General features: G+C 44.1%; 1 protein-coding gene across 2 annotated transcripts in view; it reads right to left on the bottom strand.

The window, feature by feature from the left end:
* Window positions 1-525: 525 nt before the first annotated feature.
* ipo11 (importin 11) overlaps window positions 526-22169 on the bottom strand; it is a 712587-nt gene continuing 690943 nt past the window's right edge. Inside the window, exon 29 of one of the 2 annotated variants that reach the window (XM_038791006.1) lies at window positions 526-2884. In XM_038791006.1, coding sequence (XP_038646934.1) covers window positions 2720-2884 — 165 coding nt within the window. In that variant the 3' untranslated portion in view covers window positions 526-2719. The remainder of the gene's footprint in view (window positions 2885-22169) is intronic. The other variant, XM_038791005.1, reaches the window with a different exon arrangement.

The following is a 22169-nucleotide window of genomic DNA, read 5'->3' as shown; positions in this document are numbered from 1 at the left end:
ATTTGATATTGTTTGGGAAAAAGGGGCATCATGGAATTCAGGAAAGTGAGGCAGTTGGGAACAAAGGGGCAACTTCAGGTAATATTGTGTGCCTGGTCAACAGTGTTGTTAAGTGTACTGCTGTAGTGTATTACAGTCCTTCTTATCATGTGCTTTTCTTTTAAGTTAACAAATGTTCTTTATTAATTGATGTTAAAAATATTGGGCTATTCTTTCCTGGTCTGCATATTTCTTCTCTCATCATGCTAGATTGAAAATATACATCACTAAGAATAGCGGTTCTAAGTTACCCTTCTGAGTTTTGGGATATCCTCGCATTTAACATCAGCAGGGTTCGTAACAATTCCCAAAGTTTCCTTTCCTTAATTGGATAGGCAACAATAACCACCCTAGCCTAGGATCCCATTACACTGAATATGCTTTGAAAACAAAATCAACTGTCAACGCCCGAGTGAAGTTGCCAATTTGATAGGTTTTGATAAACCCTGATACTGTACTCAGTGATTCGGCATTGACACATATTGGTAGCAGTGATTAAACTTTATTCAGCACAAGCCAAGACTTGATGTTTTACAGTATCTGAGCAGTAGCTTTAAAGAAATTATATTACCTCATTTATGCCCTGATTATAACGATCGGTTTAACTCACTTGGCCACACAGCTGGTCGTGATGCAGAGCAAGACCAGCAGTGTGGGTTCAATTCCTGTACCAGCTGAGGTTATTCATGAAGGCCCCACCTTCTCAACCTTGTGTGATCCCCCCTCAAAGGGGAAAGCAACCTATGGCCATCTGGGACAATGGCGATTTTACTGTATAACAATAGCAATTATATGCAGCTGCATCCTCTAGCTCCAGCCCCCGCTCCTCCTTGGAATGTCTCCTGAATTCCCTCTTAAGTTTTCTACAACTCCAGTCCATTCTTATACTCTTTTCTATAATTGAAAAGCACTGAAATACACTTGATGAATCATCATGCTCTTGGTCAATTATTGGGATAAAACATCTACAAAGCTCCTGCTTATTCCTGTTCTGGCCTTCCGCCTCTCCTTCATCACTTATTGTGACTGATGGATCTGAAATCAGTGCAACTGTGCCAATTCAGAGGGGCATATTTTTACACTGAAGACATGTGGCACCTTTGATGGCTAATGATTCTGGCCGGAGGCATCCTTAACCTGACCTGGACAGAGAAGTTAGTTCACCCTTTAGCCCCCCAAACATTCAAATTGATTATACAGCTAACTCCCTAGTCTTAGTTCCTATGTGCATACAGCCAGCTCTGTTTGGTATCTTGTTCTCTCTCTTTCTGCTGATGGTCAACTTTTCTTAATTAAATTTCAGCCTGGTTACTCATTACTTAATTGTCTCACTTCTACCTTTTAATCCTGTCAGTTTGCACCACATCCTGACTATCATCTGCCTTGGCCAGAGACCTCTGAGTTCACACATGCAATGAATTAAAGTAATGTTCTTGGATTTCAGCACTCTCGCGCATACATGTTTCAATTAAGCATTTATTCTAATTTAAGCAATTAAACATTGGAGGATTCTCAGTCTCACAATTTGCTGGATGTTTGCAGTGACAATGTTATGCTAACAGATTCTGTTACAAAGTTCTGACGTCCCTGTCACACTGGCAAAAGCAACTTAAATTGGGTGCAGTGAATATGTGCTGGTTCAAAAGTTCCATTTTGTATGCAAATCTTTTCATGCCTTTCACTCCTCATTAAATACCCATGCTGTGCCTTGACATACAAGATCAAACAGCAACATCAGAATCTTATGCTGAACAAATCTGCCAAATAGGTGCGGTGACAGTGAAGTTTATGTCTCCAAGTTAGTTTCAAGTACTCGAAGCTCGACAAAAACCCATTTCAACAGCATTTTGCTAAACAAAGACTTTATTGTTTTCACTGGTTATCCTTCTTGAAGCATTTTGTAACTAATTTGAAAACTGAATGTCGGTCAATGCTTAAGCTCCATGCTGCTCATCGACACTGCGATATGAACCAAGTAGGGTTGCATTTTCTATTCAAAGGGTATACTTGGATTTTGCAAGGACCAATTCACCATTTGAAACTTGTTTAAAAATACTCAAACTGCTGAAAAGTAGATTTTTCAGTTGAAGTAAGGCTGATAACATACAGTAAGGCAAATATTCTCTGACTTAGGCAAAATTTAATTAGTCAATTCTGTGTGGATATATGTGTGTCAAATATAAATTGGAGCTCATTTAGTGGTGAGTTGGTTAACATAATGTATAAAACCAAACTGCATGCTTTTCAGCTGCAGCTAAAATGTACCGATGCAGCAAAAGTCTTTTATCCAAAAAGCTCAATTTTCATCCAATTACCGTGTACTTGATACCACACTAACTGTTTCCTGTAGTCACACCGTAATTTTCTGCACTTTTTCAAATAATACAAAAAAGAAAACCTACAATTCCTATTGTCTTCAAATACAATGGACAATAATAAAGCTACAAGGATCTTGGAGATTTTACCCTCACCAGTGAAGTTTGCCGCAAATTGCACTGTTTCTTTTTAGTACCATTCAAAATAATGTTTAGCTTGATTTCTTCTTCAGGATACACCATATTTTGCATGAGGCTTCTGCCACTGTGATAATGGAAGCTTTGGTGCAATAGCATTGGCTGTAAGAATACAATTGCATGTTTTTTATTTCTTCTTCAACTTGAGAAAACGATTTCTTAATTTTTCACAATTTTTGTAAAAATCCTTGCAGCTGTCTGATAACTTCAGTGTCCACAGATTCCATCAGACTCTGGAATCCTTGTTCTCCGAGTAACTCTTGCTGTGCTTTTAGCTTCTCGTAGACAAACTGCTGCAGCGACACACTGTGTACTGGGTCCTTCAATGCAAGCTGCAGGAATTAAATAAGAAGAATATCTATTAGTACAGGCAGCATATTTTTCCTTGTAGCATATTGTACAGCTGGCGCATGTGCTTCTTGTCAATTCACTGAACAACAATATTCCCAGGCTGTTTGCAGGGCACAATAGAATATTTTTTATTGACATGGAATTCTTAGTTGCACACATGTTACTGTCTGCAGGACTCATATGACACTGAAATATCTTTGAAGAAAAAAATATTAAAAATCTTTTTCTTTTGATATGTTATTAAAAGATCAACTGATTTCCACATTACTTTGCTCCTTTGACTCTCAATAGATTTCATTTACAAGCTTTCTTCAGCTGGTGAAAGATCAATGGAATCATTTATAATTTTGATACCAATGCTGCTTTATTAAGTGATAAGAAACATTTTTCCATTAAAGTTGGTCCTCATAGACTTGGCATTCAGTAAGGCTATCAAAGCATACACAGCAAAGGGAGATTGAGTTCAGCTATGCTCTAACATAATGGTGGAATAGGCTGAATGGGCTTATCAGCCCATTGCTATGTGCTTGGGCCAGCAATCAGACAGTATGCTTGAGAAATGTGGCTCATTTCCCCCAACAATTTCCAGATAAGCTTTCAGATTTCGAAATCTATTTTAAAATTCAGTTATTGTGGTGGTTTGTGTTGAATGTTCGGGCAGCACGGTAGCACAAGTGGATAGTGTCATGATATGCAAAAATGCAACCAATGAACACTCACAATAGGACACAACCAATGGGCAGTCAGGACACTCAGAGGTGGCATCACCACAAGGGGGCATGACATAAACACTATAAAAGGGATGAGGCACTCACACCGTGCCTCTTTCCACAGACAGACATCTAGAGGGTTAGACAGGGTTGATCAGCAGCATCACACCCCAGCACGTGGCTTAGAACAAGCTGGTACAGTTACACTGAGTTACTACAGTTAGATTAGCAGAGAGTCAAACTCATTTGAGAACTGTGTTAATAGTTCAATAAACACATTGAACTCATTTCAGAGTCTGGAGCATCCTTTAGTTAAGACTGCATCATGTAGCAGCCTGTGTTATTCGAAGCAGCATAACACAACAGATAGGACTGTGGCTTCACAGCACCAGGGTCCCAGGTTCGATTCCTCACTGGGTCACTGTCTGTGCGGAGTCTGCACATTCTCCCTGTGTCTGCGTGGGTTTCCTCTGGGTGCTCCGGTTTCCTCCCACAGTCCAAAGGCGTGCAGGTTAGGTGGACTGACCATGATAAATTGCCCTTAGTGACCAAAAAGGTTAGGAGGGATTATTGGGTTATGGGGATAGGGTGGAAGTGAGGGCTTAAGTGGGTTGGTGCAGACTCGATGGGCCGAATGGCCTCCTTCTGCACTGTATGTTCTATGAATACTTCCCAAGTATAAAATACGATTTGGTCATGGATGCTCATCAATCAATATAACATAGGGCAACTGTTATACTCCTTGGCCTGACCCCCAAGTAGTCGGTGAGATCCGATTAGCGATTATTAACTTTTTGTCTAAGTAGACAAAGGTTTGAGATCAAAGATGCTTGTTGAGCAAAGAAATAGTCCTTGCGTTTTGAACAAAAATACATTTTACGATACAGGCTAGAAATATAAAACTATTGACAATATCTATCTTATAGTCTAACACTCAGGGAAGAATGAGGTACATGTGAATTAGCAAGCCAACTATAGTCGAAAACAACACATTACATGATGGTATGGTGCCTGGAGATTGTGAACATACCACTTAAATCCAAGAATATAAACTTTAGAGGAGAAAATAGTGCAAAGGGCAATGAAACCTTTTCCATCTGAAGTTCATGCCACCTTGCTTGACCTTTTGTTTAACGAGCACACATTATCCATTACCTCAGTTGTCTATACTTCAGTTTACACATTCCTCTACACCATCACTTCCATCAGACGTTACATGAACAACTCCTACAAGAGTTTCAAGTTCTGGCAATTTTATTTTCACTGCCTTACTGAAATCAGCACTGTGGGCGTATCTACACCACATGGACTCCAGTAATTCAAGAAAGCAGCTCACAATCACCTTCTCAAGGGCCACTGGGCAATAAATGCTGGCCTCTCCAGTGATGTTCACATCCCCTGAATAAATATAATTTAGAGACCACTGACTACTACTTAATAAACATAAATCAAGCATCTGTTCAATGCAACTTTATTGAAAACACATCCTACAACTGGGTCAAAGGGTTGCTATTCTCCAGTAACTTTGTGTGACCTTTCGTTCCCATTACAAAGTAGATTGAGGATAGGAAACAAGAAACAATTTAATTAGTAGTCCCCGACTTTGATTATGTAACAATGACAAGTTTATGCTGTGTGAAATTAAGGTGCTAGTCATTCTTCAGATAAAAGTAACCTTAAGGCACATTGTGGTAGTAAATATGAACTCCAAAACAATGGCACTAATTGGAACTTTCTAAAAGCTCCTTTTCCGCCCCCCCATGACTCAGGGGTCATCAACATGCAACTCCTCACCATGGAGCCTACAGTATCCAGCTGAAAATAACCTATCGTATTTGAACCAACATTATCAGGCAGGAATAAAAACAGAGAGAGCCAAGCAACAATTAATAAACAGTGTACTAGTATAGAATTTTCCTTCTGTGGTATCCTTTCCAGGCATGATTTGAAATTTTCAGAAGTTGAACTTATTCTGGCAACTCTCCCTGGAGAAAATATTAAACAGTCTGAACAATCTGGTTATTAGTTGCCAAGTCGAACACTGACAACACTGATTTTTTTTCACCAGCTGGAACAATGAATCCAGCTCCACTCCAACGTGGTCAGGAAATTTGTTATCCCGAGACAGAGAAAACTGTTTTTGCCAGTGTTTTCCACCACAAATCCACACAGATCAGTTCCAAACCAGATTATAAAAATACTATTGTAAATAACCAAATGTTTAGTAAAGGAGCTGTCCTATTATTACATTAATCTGATCCCATTCCTTTCCACCGGAGTCCTGTTAATCCATGTCATTATGAATTAATCTTTATTCACTTCATGTATTTTCCACAAACAACAATAGCTTCCACAATTGTGACCAGGAAAATAGCTCCTGGCTCAAAACCATGATGGATCTGTTCACAATGATTTAAAAAAATAGAGTAGCACTGAAAAAAAAACCAAGGGGCTGGATTCTCCGATTTGAAGTCTAAGTGCTGACGCTGGCGTGGGAACAGTGGCGTTTTACGCCCGAACAAATAGCGCAAAAGCGGCACCGATCCTCCATTTGGTGGGGGGCTAGCAAGCACACAGCGTAAAGCCCCCGTCTTTACCTGTGGATATGGCCAGAGAATTGCCAGGTCTGTGGCCGCGCATGGCGGCGGCCTACAGCCGTCGTGCAGTGCAAAATAGTGCCGGCCGCACGCGGATCCAGCCTGCCAAAAACTGTCCCCCTTTGTCCAGACTCGCCACCCCCAGACCATCCCCCACCAGTCCCCCCAGCCCCCAACAAAGCCCCCCATGCCTGCTGTATGGCTTCCACCTGATTGTGGGAGCGCTGGACTCAGTCCGCAGCCGCCACGCCGGGTTCACGACAAAAATAGGATAAGTGTTCCATGCCGTCAGGAACTGAGCCCATCGGGGGCACCAGGGGAGGGCATTGTGAGTATGCTGTTTTCAAGGGGGCGGAGCATCGCAAAAGCAGTGCTGCCCCCGATCTCCCCGCAAACGGGAATTCTCTGGCCGATCGCCGATCATAATTTCAGCGGCGGAGACCGGAGAAACCCGCCCAAGGCATTTGATATTGAGCCATTATAGAACAGCGTAGTAGAAAAGTATAAATATGATCCCACCTGTACTTTCAAAGCATTTCATAACATCTTTCAGTTTCTCAGGAAGTCCTAAAGTACTTCACAGTTACCTCAGTTATGCAGAGATTAGAAAAGCTAAAATTGTTTTCCTTAAAGGAGAGAAGGTGAAGGGGAGATTTAACAGATGTTGATGCTTTTTTGAGAGGTACATGGGATAAACTATGTCCACTGATAGGAAGTTAAATTATGAAAAGAACCTGGTTGGCTGGGTGGGTAAGTGAGGAGAATTGCATAATTGGCGGTTATAATCGAGAATGTACCGCCCTGAAGGATGGTGGTGGGAAATTCAACTTGAACTTGCATGAAGGAATCAGATAAGTGGTGGAAAAGGAAAAATCTGTGGGCCATGGGATTAGGACAGAATGGTTATTTCTTTCAAAGAGCTGACATAGACACAATGGGTTGAATGGCCTCTTTCCACATGGTATAATTCTATGAAGTGCATTCATTGCCATTTCAAACACACTCAATTTGGGCACAGCAAGGTTCCATAAGCAACAAATTGGATAAATATCAGTTAAATATTTTTTAACGATGTTAGTTGAGGAAAGAACATTGTCCAGAACTGGGAGAACTTCCCAGCTCCTCTTCAAATACCAGGTTTGGCTGTGGTGAGCTCCAATGACAATGAACTCATCACTGCTGAATCATGACCTGGCACTTAGAAAGATATCAGAGGACAGCTCGCACATATTGAACCATATCCAATCCTAAAGGGATTTAAAAAAGTGAAAGCAAGGTTTCCTCTTTCACTCGGTGACAAAGAATTTGTTGATTTAGAAATAGATTGACTGCAAATTATTTTACAACAATGTGAAAGGATTTTCAAAAAAAATTATATTCAACTTGTGGAAGATCGGAGCTGAAGAGTTGCACGTGAGCTGCATGTTGCATCTGATCAGAAAAGGAAAATAATCCCATGGAAATGAAAAAACTTTATACTTAGAATGTTGAAATCCTGTACAAGAACAGCAAAACAAGGGAATTCTATTCCACTGTGAATGTTCTTCATGGTCAGCCTTCTCTTTCTCTCCGTAAAATAAATCTGTGGCTGCATTGAATATCTTCCAACAGTTTAAAGTAGCATTCAGTAACAGGGTCAAGGGTTTAAAGTTTTGAAATTATTTCCAAAATGGCAATCCTTTAATATCAAATGCAGCTAAAAATTAAAGTATGAAAATACTTTCCATCTTTACATTAACATGAATAGTTTTTTTTTTTAAAGTCAATTTATCTCAAAACCTGGATGTAAATCATATGCAACATCGAGAGAAGAATATTTATCTGATGTCCCAGAACTAAAGGGAATGATATCCAGACCTTCAAATATATACATATCCAGGACTAAGCAGTGGGAGGCTTTGAGACCAAAAGGGAAAGAAGGAGGGAGTGTCCGGCATATCCTCTCGCCAAGTATCCAGGAAGGAACGTCATGGCGGCGGGTTCTCCGTATGATAGTATCTTATGTGAGGACATACATTAAATAGTTGGAGAAAAATAAGCCAGGCTTGTAGAAATTAACATGACATCTGGATGATCAAATGACTGGGACAAGTGGAAAGTGTTAGCTGGAGGCTGGGTATGAGAATATCCAGTCATATATCAGAGATTCAGCAACAGAAGTTGTTTTATCTGTTAAATCTGTTAAAGCTTTTTGAGGTTGTATCTAGTAGGTAGATTAGGTGAGACAAGCGGATGTAGTGTATTTGAATTTTTAAAATGCATTCAATAAGGTGTCAGATATGAGGTTATTACACAAAAGGGTTCATGGGATTGGGGATAACATATTAACATGGATTGAGGATTGGTCAATGGACCGAAAATAGAGAGTAGTACAAGTGGTCATTTTCAGGTTGGCAAGCTGAGGGGCACTGCAAGAATCAGTCTTTGGGCCTCAACTATTTATAATCTATTCATAGCGGCACGGTAGCACAGTGAGCAGCATTGTTGCTTCACAGCACCAAGGATTCGGGTTCGATTCCCGGCTTGGGTCACTGTCTGTGCAGAGTCTGCGCGTTCTCCCCGAGTCTGCGTGGGTTTCCTCCGGGTGCTCCAGTTTCCTCCCACAGTTCAAAGATGTGCGGGCTAGGTGAATTAGCCATGCTAAATTGCCCCGTAATGTCCAAACGTTTGGTAGGGTTACTGCATTATGGGGATAGGGTGGAGGTGCGGGCTTAAGTAGGGTGCTCTTTCAAGGGCTGATGTAGACTCGATGAGCCGAATGGCCTCCTTCTGCACTGTAAATTCTATGATCTATTTCAGTGTCTTAGGTGAGAGACTGAAGGCAACATCCATTGCTGTTGATACTGTATACCGGACCTGACCCCAATTTATGTTAGGATATCAGATGGGAAATCCCAATTATTTGCAATTTGTAAAACTGTGAGGAAAGGATACTTCACCAACTAGGGTTAGATTGAATCAAACAATTTTTAAAAACACAGCATTAACCACATCAACATGCAGAAATAGCTGTATAATTCAGTTAAACAGTTCTTAAAAACAAAAGAAAAACTTTAAGTTCTGCCTTTCACCTTCACTATAAATATTCCAACCAAGTGACCCCAATATAATTATAAATAAAGTTAATAAAACAGGGTTACTTTCAGTTCTCTGCGTTGACCCGTGGAGAGACCCTTCCGATAGCAGATCCAGTACACTTCTGTCTTGTCAGACCCTTCTACTCAACCTAACAGGCAAAACTGAAAACTACAGACAGACCATTAATTACATAATCTCCACCTCACTAAAACGTCCCATGCCCTCCTTAGCTAGGACTAAATACAATCCCTCAAATTATCTATACCCCAGGGAACTAGCCAAAATAGAAACACTATTCCATTAGCCCTACATCTGCAACAAGTGGTTTAAATGAATGATTACCTCATTCTTACAACACCTTAATTTCACCTTTAGCAGTCACACAGCCTGGGTACCTCAACCTAACTTATTTTGCAATATTACGGCAACAAATATATACCTTGCCCAATAACATTACTGCAGCAGATATAAAATATAATGTATTACCAATGTCTTACATTCATCACAGTGCAAAGTTAGGTGAGAAAGTAAGTTCTGAGGAGGATGCAAAGATATTGAAAAGGGGAGTAGACAAGTGAGAGGGGAAGAACGTGGTGGTTGGAATACAATGGGGGCAATGTGAAATTATTCACTCTGGCAGGAAAAATAAAAAATTTATATTTTAAAATGGAGGCCGGCTAAGAAATGGTCATCAGAGGGGCCTCGATATCCCAGCACATGAATCACAAACACTAACATGCAGGTACGGAAGAAAAGCAAGAAAGCTTCACAAAAGATTACAAGTATGAGAATATAAAAAAGTAGGAGTAGGTCAAAAAGTCCATTTAGCCTGTTCCACCATCTAATAAGATTATGGCTGTTCCCTGTCCTGAACACCACTTTCCTGTCCAATTCCCATATCTGCCAACAAAAACCTACCAATCGCACTCTTGAATATACAAAATGGCCAAGTTTCCACAGCCCTCTGGGGTAGAGAATTCCAAAGATGCCCAATTCTCAGAGAAGAAATTTCTCATTGCAGTGTGAAATGGCCATCCCCTTATCCTGAGACTATGTGGGGGGGGGGGCAATGCTAGGGGGTAGCTTCCGTTGGAGAGAGGTTTGGGTTGGGGAAAGGTGTCTGTGGGGAGTTCTTTTTAAAAAAAAATTTATATCAGGGTACCCTTTAAAAATGGTGCCCATATCACTCAGGACTGGAGCCTGACCCGCCAGCATGGCGACGTGAGATCCCCTCCCCCACGAGTGTTTAAAGATCTGGTGGGAAAAGCGAGCAGTGTCGTCACTTTTCCCTCCCGAGTCCACACTCTGAAAACAGACCCAATTCTTCCAGACTCCTTCCAGACACTCCAGCCAGAAGGAACAGCCTTTCAGCATTTAACCTTGATGTGGAGATGACGGCGTTGGACTGGGTTGGGCACAGTAAGAAGTCTTACAACACCAGGTTAAAGTCCAACAGGATTGTTTGGAATCACTAGCTTTCAGAGCACTGCCCCTTCCTCAGGTGAGTGAAGAGGTGGGTTCCACTAATGCATATATAAACAAAGTTAATGATGCAAGATGATACTTTGAATGAGAGTCTTTACAAGTCCAGACGGTGCGACTGGAGAGAGGGATAATCACAGGTTAAAGAGGTGTGAATTGTCTCAAGCCAATTGGTAGGATTTCACAAGCCCAGGCCAGATGGTGGGGGGTGAATTTAGTGCAATATGAATCCAAGATCCCGATTGAGGCCATACTCTTGCATGCGGAACTTGGCTATCAATTTTTGTTTGGCGAATACGGTCTGGGGGTGATACAGTTATTATGGGTTATTTTGTTGCATTTCATTATTTGTCGTTATGTTTTATATTTTCTGTAAAAAATTCCAATAAAAATTATATTTAAAAAAAAAAAAATTTTTGTTCGGCGAATCTGCGTTGTCACACGTCCTGAAGGCCGCCTGGGAGAACACTTACCTGAAGATCAGAGGCTGAATGCCCTTGACTGCTAAAATGACCCCACTGGAAGGGAACATTCCTGCCTGGTGACAGAGCTATATCTAATTCCTTCTCGAAATCACACAACGTTTTTGCCTCAAATACCTCCTGGGGTAGTGAATTCCACAGATTCACCACTCTCTGGGTGAAGAAATGTCTCCTCACCTCAGTCCTAAAAGGTTTACCACTTATCCTCAAACTATGGCACATACTTCTAGACTCTCCCACCATCAGGGACATTCTTTCTGAATCTACCCTGCCTAATCCTGTTAGAATTTTGTATGTTTCTGTGAGATTCCCTCTCACTCTTCCATATCCAATGAATATAATTCCAACCAACTTAGTCTCTCCTCATATGACAGCCCCACCATCCCAGGAATCAGCCTGGTAAACCTTCGCTGCACTCTCTCCATAGCAAGAACATCCTTCCTCAGATAAGGACACCAAAACTGCACACAACACTCCAGGTGTGGCCTCATCAACGCCCCTTACAACTGCAGTAAAACATCCCTATTCCTATATTCTCTCGCTATGAAGGCCAACATACCATTTGCCTTCTTTACTGCCTGCTGTACTTGTGCGCTTACTTTCTATTTTCTTAAAATATATTTTATTCCAAACTCATCCAAGAAATACAAAAACATAAATAATTTGGGGAACACTCTCCCCAACTCTCAGTTTTACAGTCTGTATAAGTATTTCCCCTTTTCACACCCACGATGCACAATTCCTCGAACATGGCCACGAACAATCCCCACCGTGCCGCAAAACCCTCCACTGAACCCCTCAACTCAAACATAATCTTCTTCCACCGGAGGAAGTTGTAAAGATCCCCGAGCCAGGCCGCCACTCCCAGCGGCCTAGTCGACCACCATTCCAGCAAAATTCTTCGCTGGGCAACCAGAGAGGTGAAGGGCATGACGTTGGCTCTCCACCCCTCCATCCGGCTTTACCGATATCCCAAAAATCACCACCATCGGGTCCGGCCTCATCCCCACACCCACAATCTTTGCGAGAGACCCAAACACTCCGGCCCAGTATCTCTCTTACTTTTCACAACCCCAAAACATATGCGTGTCGCTTGCTGACCTCGCCCACATTTTTCACTCTCATCTGCCACCCCTTGGAAGACCCCCTTCATCCTCACCCGAGTCATATGTACCCTGTGCACCACGTTAAACTGTATCAAACTCATCCTCACACACAAGGAGGTTGAGTTCACCCTACGCAGTGCCTCACTCCACACTCCCCAACCTAGCTTCCCCCCCCTCCCAACTCCTCCTCTCATTTCTCCTTGATCCTCACCACATGTGTACCCCCTGCTCCCCCAGCCACTCGTATATGCCACAATGCTACCTTCCCCTTTCACGGCTGGAAGCAGCAACCGTTCCAAAAGGATATATTTTGGCATCCTGGGAAACCCTTTCCACACCTTCCATGCAAAGTCCCTTACTTGTAAATACCTAAATTCACTTCCCTTCAGGAGCTCTACCCGCTCCTGCAGCTCCTCCAGACTTGCGAACCTCTCTTCCAGACACAAATCCCTCGTTCTCACCAGCCCCACCTCTCTCCACCTCCTGTACGTACCATCTGTCTCCCCGGCTTAAACCCATGGGTCTCACACACAGCATTAACATCGACATCCCCTACATCCGAAAGTGTTTCCTCAGCTGGTTCCACACCTTTATTGTGGACTATCTCCTCGGTGCCAGCGGTAGCGTCACTGCCACCATGGCCCTCAGGCTGGACGCCCTGCAGGACTCTATCTCCATCCTAACCCCTCTCCTTCCCACCACCGCCTCACTTTCTCTGCCCAGCAGTAGTGCAGCTGGTTCGGCAATGGCAACCCCCCCTTCTCCCTCTGCAGCAGGGCCCTCTTCACCCTTGGCACCTTTCCAGTCCATAAAAACTCCCAAATCACTGCGTCCAGCTTCCGGAAAAAGGCCTTTGGAATAAAAATCGGGAGTGTCTGGAATACGAATAGGAACCTTGGCAAGACATTCACCACTTGAACCCTCCCCGCCATCGTCAGGTGCAGTGTATCACACATCCTGAAGTCCTTCTTTATCTTCTCCACCAACTTTGTTAAGTTCCACTTTAACAATGACGCCATTCCCCCGTCACCTGGATCCCCAGATACCTAAGCCTATCCCTGGCTACCCTAAATGGCAATACCCCTAAATTAGCTCCCCGACCTGATTCATTCACCAGGAAAACCACACTTTTCCCTATGTTCAATTTATAACCTGAGAAAACACCAAATCTCTCCAGTAGGCTCATAATCCTCCCCATACTCTCCAGCAGGTCCCACACATATAACAGCAAGTCGTCCACGTATAGCGAGACTCAGTGCTCCCTACACCCTCTCCTAATCCCTAGCCACATTGCTCACCCCCTAAGGGCCATTGCCAAGGGCTCCAGCGCTAGTGCAAACAGCACCGACGACAGTGGACGCCCCTGCCTCATTCCCCTGTGCAACCCAAAACTCCGTGAGCTCATCTCATTGGTCTATACACTCGCTACCGGAGCCACATACAGCAGACGTACCAATGCCACAAACTTTGGTCCAAACCTTCCCAGGACTCAGAACAGGTACCGCTACTCCACCCGACCAAATGCCTTCTCCGCGTCCATATTCACCACTACCTACGGTACCTGTCCTCTCTACGGGGTCATAATCACATTCAATAGTCACCTTACATTACTTGAGAGTTGCCTGTCCTTCACAAAGCCTGTTTGATCCTCTGCAACCGCCCCTGGAACGCATCCTTTCATCCTCCCTGCCACTAACACGTCCGTATTTAGCAGTGATACAGGCCTGTACAACCCGCATTCTAACGGGTCCTTCCCTTTCTTCGGTACTAGCATAATCATCGCCTATGTCATTGTCGCCGGCAGCTCCCCATTCTCCAGCGCCTCGATAAATGCCCCCAGTAAGTGTGGTGCCAGTTCTGCCACAAACCCTTGTAAAATTCCGACGGATAACCGGTCGGTCCCAGGGTCTTCCCCACTTCATCCCTCTTATGCTTTCCATTACTTGCATCAGCCCCCCACACACACCATAACATGACCCTCATTCCCCTCGGCCATCTCCACCACTTCACTTCCGTTCACCAGCATTACCTGCCAGTGTGGCAGCTCCTGCCTGAAGGCTCCTCCTAACTACCCCTTCATCCCCCACCCTCTCCTCCTCAATCTGTGTAAACGGTTCCCTGCAGACCTCCCACTGCCCCACCCAAAGACACATCCAAAACCAGAGATCACCTCCTCCACTAGCGGCAGGAGGGGGGTAGGGGGCAGTTGCCCCCTTACTAACCTATTGCCCCATAACAAATAGTGATCGCAACAAAATCCCCTCACCCGAAAGAATGAAAAGCCCGCTCCACCACCCCCCCCCCCCCCCAACCCTCCACACAATCTGTGTCCTCCGAACTCTGCTGTTCCAACTCATCTGTCTCCCATTAAAGTTCAGTTCTCCTCCGTTTATGCTCCTTAATGAAGTCATTGACCTCCTCAGGGGTTTCAAAATAATATTCCCGGCCCGAGAAAGTCACCCACTATAGGCCGTCAATGGAGGGCCGCCTTGGTCCTGTTGAATCCAGCACTCCTTTTTGCCAACTCCGCTCCACTGTCCTGGCATATTCGGAACTTGTTCACCTCCCATTCGCAGTTCTGTTTCTCCCTGGCCCACTGCAGGATCTTTTCTTTCTCCACAAGCCTTACAATCACCGCCTGCGATGGCTCCCCCATTTTCTCGGATCTGAGTCTCCTGTGCCTCTAAACACTTCTCGACTCTCTCCATCGAGCCTTTCAGGGGTGCAATTGCTCCTTCGATGGGTCTTCCTGCATCTTCTTTCTTTGTTTGGGGAACTCCTCTCTAATAAACGCCATCAACTGCTCCATCTGAGATTTTCTAACCTGCAACAATCCTCCCAACTCCGCCATCTTTCTAATTGTTGCTGTGCCACAGGTCTCTTCTAGTTCTCTGGCCAGGTCTTTTACCTCCCTCTGCTGTGTCTGATAACCAGCAGACATACCACTCCCAGGGGGAACTTCTCCTCAACACCTTCAGCTGCGTTTTCCCATCAAAACTCTCCCGTTTTCTGGTGAAAAGAGCTCAAATCCATGCCTTCCAGCTGGAACTGCCCTGTGTGCGACCATTCACTCCATGGCCTCCACCAAGGCCCGTGCGCTTACTTTCAGCGGCTGATGCATGAGGACACCAAGGTCTCGCTGAGTATCCACCTCTGTCAATTTACACACATTCATATAATAATCTGCTGTCCTATTTTTGCTACCAAAGTGGATAACCTCACATTTATCCACATTATACTGCATCTGCCATGCATATGCCCACTCACTCAGCCTGTCCAGATCATGCTGAAGCATCTCTGCATCGTCCTCACAGTTCACCATCCCACCCAACTTTGTATCATCTGCAAATCTGGAGATAATAGATTTAGTTTCCTTGTCCAAATCATTAATGTGTAATGCGAACTGTTAGGGTCCCAGCAAAGATCTCTGCGGTACCCCACTAGTCACTGCCTGCCAATCGGAAAAAGACCCATTTATTCCAACTCTGCTTCCTGTCTGCTAACCAGCTTTCTATCCATCTCAAGACACTACCCGCAATCCCATGTGCTTTAACTTTACATCATAATATGCTATCAGACCTTATCAGAAGCCCTCTGGGAGTCTAAATAAATCACATCCACCGGTGCTTCCATGTCAACTCTACTAGTTACATCTTCAAAGAATTCCAGTAGATTTGTCAAGCACGCTTTCCCTTTTGTAAATCCATGCTGACTTTGTCTGATTATACCACTGCTTTCCAAATGCTAGTGCTATTAAATCCTTGATAATGGACTCTAGCAAATTCCTCTAGTAACTCTAGTTCCCCGTTTTCTCTCTACCTCCACTTTTGAATAGCGGGCTTATATTTGCTACTCTCCGATCTGTAAGAACCATTCCAGAGTCCAAAGAATTTTGGAAAATGACAACCAATGGATCTACTATTTCTAGGGCAATTCCTGAAGTACTCTGGGATGTAGATTATCAGGCCCTGGATATTTATCCTCCTCCAATCCCATTTCTCTACTGATACCAATTTTCTTCAGCTCCTCACTAAAACTTGTGTCACTCAAAACTCATTATTCGTGTCTTCCTTTCCGAAGACAGAAGCAAAGTACGAATTTAGTTCCTCAGCCATTTCTTTCTTCCATTTTATGAATTTCCCCATTTCTGACAGTAAGAGGCCTACATTCATTTTTGTCAATCTTTTTCTCTTTACATACCTATGAAACTTTTAGTCAGTTTTTATGTTCCCCGCTATCTTACTTTCATATTGTATTTTCCCCTTCTTAATCAATCCCTTGGTCTGCCTGTGTGGAATTTAAAACTGTTCCCAATCCTCATGTCTGTTACTTTTTCTTGCTAATTTGTATGCTTCCTCAAGCAGAATAGTGACGAGCCCCTTCAGCCCATCGAGCTGCGCCAACTCATGGAAAAAACCTGATCTGTCTACGTAATCCCATTTGACAGCATGTTATGATGGATTAAATGCTCATCCAGGTACTTTTTAAAGGGTGTGAGGCAACCTGCCTCTACCACCCTCCAGGCAGTGCATTCCATACCGTCACCACTCTCTGGGTAAAAACGTTGTTCAGCAAATCCCTCTTAAACCTCCTGCCCCTCACTTGTGAACTTGTGTCCCCTCGTAACTGACCCTCCAACTAAGGGGAACATCTGCTATCCACGCCCTTCATAATCTTGTACACCTCAATGAAGACGCCTCTCAGTCTTTTCTGCTCCAGCGAAAACAACCCAAGCCTGTCCAACCTCTCTTCATAACTTAAATGTTCCATCCCAGGCAACATCCTGATGAATCGCCTCTACACCACCTCCAGTGCAATCACATCCTTCCTATAATGTGATCACCAGAATTGCACACAGTACTCCAGCTGTGGCCTCACCAAAGTTCTATACAACTCCACCTCCCTGCTTTTGTAACCTATGCCTCGATTGATAAAGGCAAGTGTCCCATAACCCTGGCACCACTCTATTAACCTGCCCTTCTACCTTCAGAGGTCTGTGGGCAAACACACCCAGGTCCCTTTGTTCCTCAAAACTTCCCAGTGTCCGGCCATTCATTGAAATTTCCTTGTCACATTACTCAAAGTGCATCACCTCACACTTTTCAGGGTTAAATTCCATCTGCCACTTTTCTGCGCACTTGAGCAACCCGTCCATATCTTCCTGTAACCCAAGACATTCAACCTCACTGTTAACCACCCGCCAATATTTATGTTTCCACAAACTACTTCTTTGAATTTAATAATCTTTCTAATTTTGTCTGTAAGCCATGGTTTTCTCACAGTTCCCTTTCTCCTCTTGCCCCAAATAGGAACAAACAAATTTTGGAGTTCACTTATTCATTCCTTGAACGTCTGCCATTGCAAGTCCATTGCCCTTCTTTTCAGTAAGGTTTCCCAGTCCATCATAGTCAACGGGTGCCTCAGACCATTATAGTTACCTTCACTGTGATTCAGGACCCTAGTCTCAGAATCAACTACCTCAATGCTCACCTTGAGAAATAATTCTAGTTTAATAATTCTTGAGAAATAATTCACTCAACATCAAGGGTTCTCTCACTAGATTGCCAACCAATCCTTTCTCATTGCACAATACCCAGTTCAAGATGGCCATTTCCCTTCCTGGTTCCTCAACATATTGGTCCAGAAACCCATCCTGTATACACTCCAGAAATTCCTCCTCAATTGTACTGTAACTAATTTGACTCACCCAATCTATATGCAGATTAATGTCACCCATAATCACAGATGTTCCTTTATCTCATGCATCTCTGATTTCATGCCTAATGCTATTCCCAACATTACCACTGCAGTTTGGTGGTCTATATACCACCCCTACAAATGTCCTTTGACCCTTGGTGTTTCTTAACTCAACCAGAGAGCTTCCACATTGTCTGTGCTCAAATATTTCCTCAATATTGTATCAATATCTTCTTTAATCAACAATGCAACTCCACCACCCTTTCCTTTCTGTCTGTCCTTCCTAAAAACTGAAAAGCCCTCAGTGTTTAGTTCCCAGCCTTGGCAACCTTGGACCCATGTCTCCATGATCCCAACTATATCATATCCCTTTACATCTATCTGTGCAAGTAATTCATCCATTTTATTTCAAATGCGATCATCTGTTTTGTCCTTAGTCCTGAGATTGGGAGATGGAGTTGTGGGGGTTCGATTCTTCATTCTTAGCTCTTGTTCTTGATCTCTTTTTACTTTCTCTGTGGAAGACCATGGCTTAACAAGGGTCTGGTTATGCCTCGTCCTCTCCTTGAACTTGTCTTTTGCCATCTTGAACGTGAGGGTGGCTGCCCGTTCTGGTCTGGAGAACAGTTCCATTGCACTGGGTAAGCTGAATTGCCCCAAGTACTGGGGCTACCGGGTATTGTTTTCTTCTGCTGTCATTCTGTTTGTAAGCTATGGGTGTGTTGTGGATCTAAATTGTTGCCTGGATCCTGTTCGGGTGCAGATGGGTTATTTATCCATGGGGGGAACCTGTTGAAGATTTTGTCCCTGATTCATCTGATCTTGCTGTTCCTAATGCTGTAATGACTGTTGCTCTGGGCTGGATCTATTGTACATTGACACTTGTAGGTGACATTTTTGTTTTCGCTTGTTTTGTGCGCTTTTGTGTAAAAATGGAAAAACTCCAATAAACAGAGTTAAATAAAGATTCTGTTCTGATTGGATAACAATTGGCAGATGCTGGGAATGCACATCTGCTTGGCTGGCAAAGACAGAATCAGGTTCAAATGTGCTCCACAGTGCTCATCAGCACCCACTATGTATTCAAATGATGAATGGTCAACAGAAAGAAAAACAAGTGAACTTACAGTATTGGTAAAACAAAGCAGAACATTTGAAAGGGGAAAAAATTAATCAAATTAAGAAAGCATTTCATAATTCAAAGTGACACTGACTTCCAGATTTGCAGCATTATACACAAATGACGGAGATGAAAGAAAATGCTTGGTGTATTTCAGTCCTGCCTCTGTCAATTCATTTCATGTCTCATTTGACTTTATGAATATTGTCAGTCAATCCAACATTATCGTTTGGATTATGGGTTCATCAAAACAGCTATTTTCCACACCAGTTAATGAATGTCAATTAAAGATCAAATAAGAAACCACCCACAAGGTTATAAACACACAATCTGCTTTACAAGTTATCTGTATATGATTTCACTGAGACAAACCTTAAAGAAGGAATTGCAATACATCAGACAGAACTGTTAAAATGTCTTTTTTTTAAAAAATAATTTTTATTGGAATTTTTTTACAGTAAATATAAAATAGAACGTCAAACAATGAAATGCAACAAAATAACCCATAATAACTGTAACACCCCCCAGACCATATCAATTCATGTACCACATCCCCCCCCCCCCCCCCCCCCCCCACCCCCAACCTGTAGCCACTGTAGCCACCTAAAATGGACACTGAACTAAACAAAATGGAGAATCGCTAAGACTGCAGGGAAAAAGCAGTTTAGCCAAGGCAAGCAGCCTGCAAACACTCATTAGCATTTTGCAAGCAGCAAAACTAGTTTCTGGCCAGGTGGAAGATCTCAAACCAAAGGTGATAATGGCAGAACGTTTTACATACTAATGAGGCAGTCCAGATCTAGGCACACACAATGGCAACATTTGGGTTTGAATAAGATACTTTAAGTGGATGTCCAGACAGAGCGGCACCAGAAGTATCCACTATAGAAACCGCCCCCACCATCAAGAGAGACCCTCACATTGGAGGAATTCAAAAGATATCGATTGGGAGCGATCCAATCGATACCTGAAGGTAAAGCCCGCCCAGGAAAAGGCAAGGACATTGGGGACCCCTATAAAAGTAGACCCCCACACATGGTCCTGTCTGTTGTTTCGTGCTCCGGCTTTGACCAAGAACTTGAACCTGTATCCTGACTCCAGCCGTTGAGCACCAGCCGCCGAACCGTAAGTGCCAATACGACGCTCGCTACGCGAACCAAGCCCGCTAGACCCCCAGTGACCAGCACGCTTTCTGAAGGTTGCAGACCAAGACCGGGACGAAGGCCTCGCTCCCTGACCTTGCCTGTTCCTGTTTAGTTAAGTATTCTGATTGCTTAGTTTAGTCATAGCTTAGTCCCTTAGTGTGTGCATGCGTATTTATTATAATTGTATAATAAATATTGATCGTTTGGAACTTACTAATCGGTGTATCGTTTTATTACTTTGAACCTGACCTTGGAATATTTGTGAGGTGTCTATACGGCATCTGGCGACTCCTGAGCTGAAAAATACATACACAGAGCCTAGTAGTGTTAAGCACACGGCCTTTAACGGAGGCAAGTTAATACACTCCAATAAACGCGTTTTACACCCATAGCAAAACGTGCAACAAACCCCAATGAACAAGAGAACTTAAAAATAAATTAAATTAAACAGACAAACATAGTCATCGTCCCCCCCCCTTTTCCCTCCCCCCGGGTTGCTGCTGCTACTGTCCCCGTACCCTATCGTTGAGCCAGAAAGTCGAGGAAAGGTTGCCATCGCCTAAAGAACCCTTGCACCGATCCTCTCAGGGCGAATTTGACCTTCTCTAGCTTAATAAAACTCGCCATGTCATTGATCCAGGTCTCCACACTTGGGGGCCTCGCATCCTTCCATTGTAGCAAGATCCTTCGCCGGGCTACTAGGGACGCAAAGGCCAGCACACCGGCCTCTTTCGCCTCCTGCACTCCCGGCTCCACCCCAACCCCAAAAATCGCGAGTCCCCATCCTGGCTTGACCCTGGATTCCACCACCCTCGACACCGTCCTCGCCACCCCCTTCCAGAACTCCTCCAGTGCCGGGCATGCCCAGAACATATGGGCATGGTTCGCTGGACTCCCCGAGCACCTGACACACCTGTCTTCACCCCCAAAGAACCTACTCATCCTAGACCCGGACATGTGGGCCTGGTGCAGCACCTTGAATTGGATGAGGCTAAGCCACGCACACGAGGAGGAAGAATTAACCCTCTCCAGGGCATCAGCCCATGTCCCGTCTTCGATCTGTTCCCCCAGTTCCCCCTCCCACTTAGCTTTCAGCTCCTCTACTGACGCCTCCTCCACCTCCTGCATAACCTTGTAGATATCAGATATCTTCCCCTCTCCGACCCAGACCTCCGAAAGCACCCTGTCACTCACCCCCCTCGCGGGAAGCGAAGGGAATCCCTCCACCTGCCGTCTAGCAAATGCCTTTACCTGCAGATACCTGAACATGTTTCCCGGGGGGAGCCCAAATTTCTCCTCCAACTCCCCCAGGCTCGCAAACCTCCCATCAATAAACAGGTCCCTCAGCTGTCTGTGCCAACCCTGAAATCCCCCATCAATGTTCCCCGGGACGAACCGATGGTTCCCCCTTAACGGAGCCTCCATCGAGCCCCCTACTTCTCCCCTATGTCGCCTCCACTGCCCCCAAATCTTGAGGGTAGCCGCCACCACCGGACTCGTGGTATACCTCGTGGGAGGGAGCGGCCACGGCGCCGTTACCAAGGCCCCCAGGCTTGTATCTCCACAGGACGCCCTCTCCATCCGTTTCCATGCTGCCCCCTCCGGACTGCACTCTACCCGCCAGCGATAGTGGCACCATGTCCCATCTTTTAAATTCCTCCTCCATCTGCTCCACCAGCCTGGTAAAATTAAGCTTATGGAGAGTCCCCCAACTCCTGGCCACCTGCACCCCCAGGTATCTGAAACTCTTCACTGCCCTCTTAAACGGGAGCCTCCCAATTCCCTCCTCCTGATCACCCGGGTGTACTACAAATACCTCGCTCTTGCCTAAATTTAACTTATAGTCCGA

The sequence above is a fragment of the Scyliorhinus canicula genome, chromosome 3, assembly GCF_902713615.1.
Source record: "Scyliorhinus canicula chromosome 3, sScyCan1.1, whole genome shotgun sequence".
Taxonomy (NCBI): domain Eukaryota; kingdom Metazoa; phylum Chordata; class Chondrichthyes; order Carcharhiniformes; family Scyliorhinidae; genus Scyliorhinus; species Scyliorhinus canicula.
This window is presented reverse-complemented; position numbering and strand designations above follow the sequence as displayed.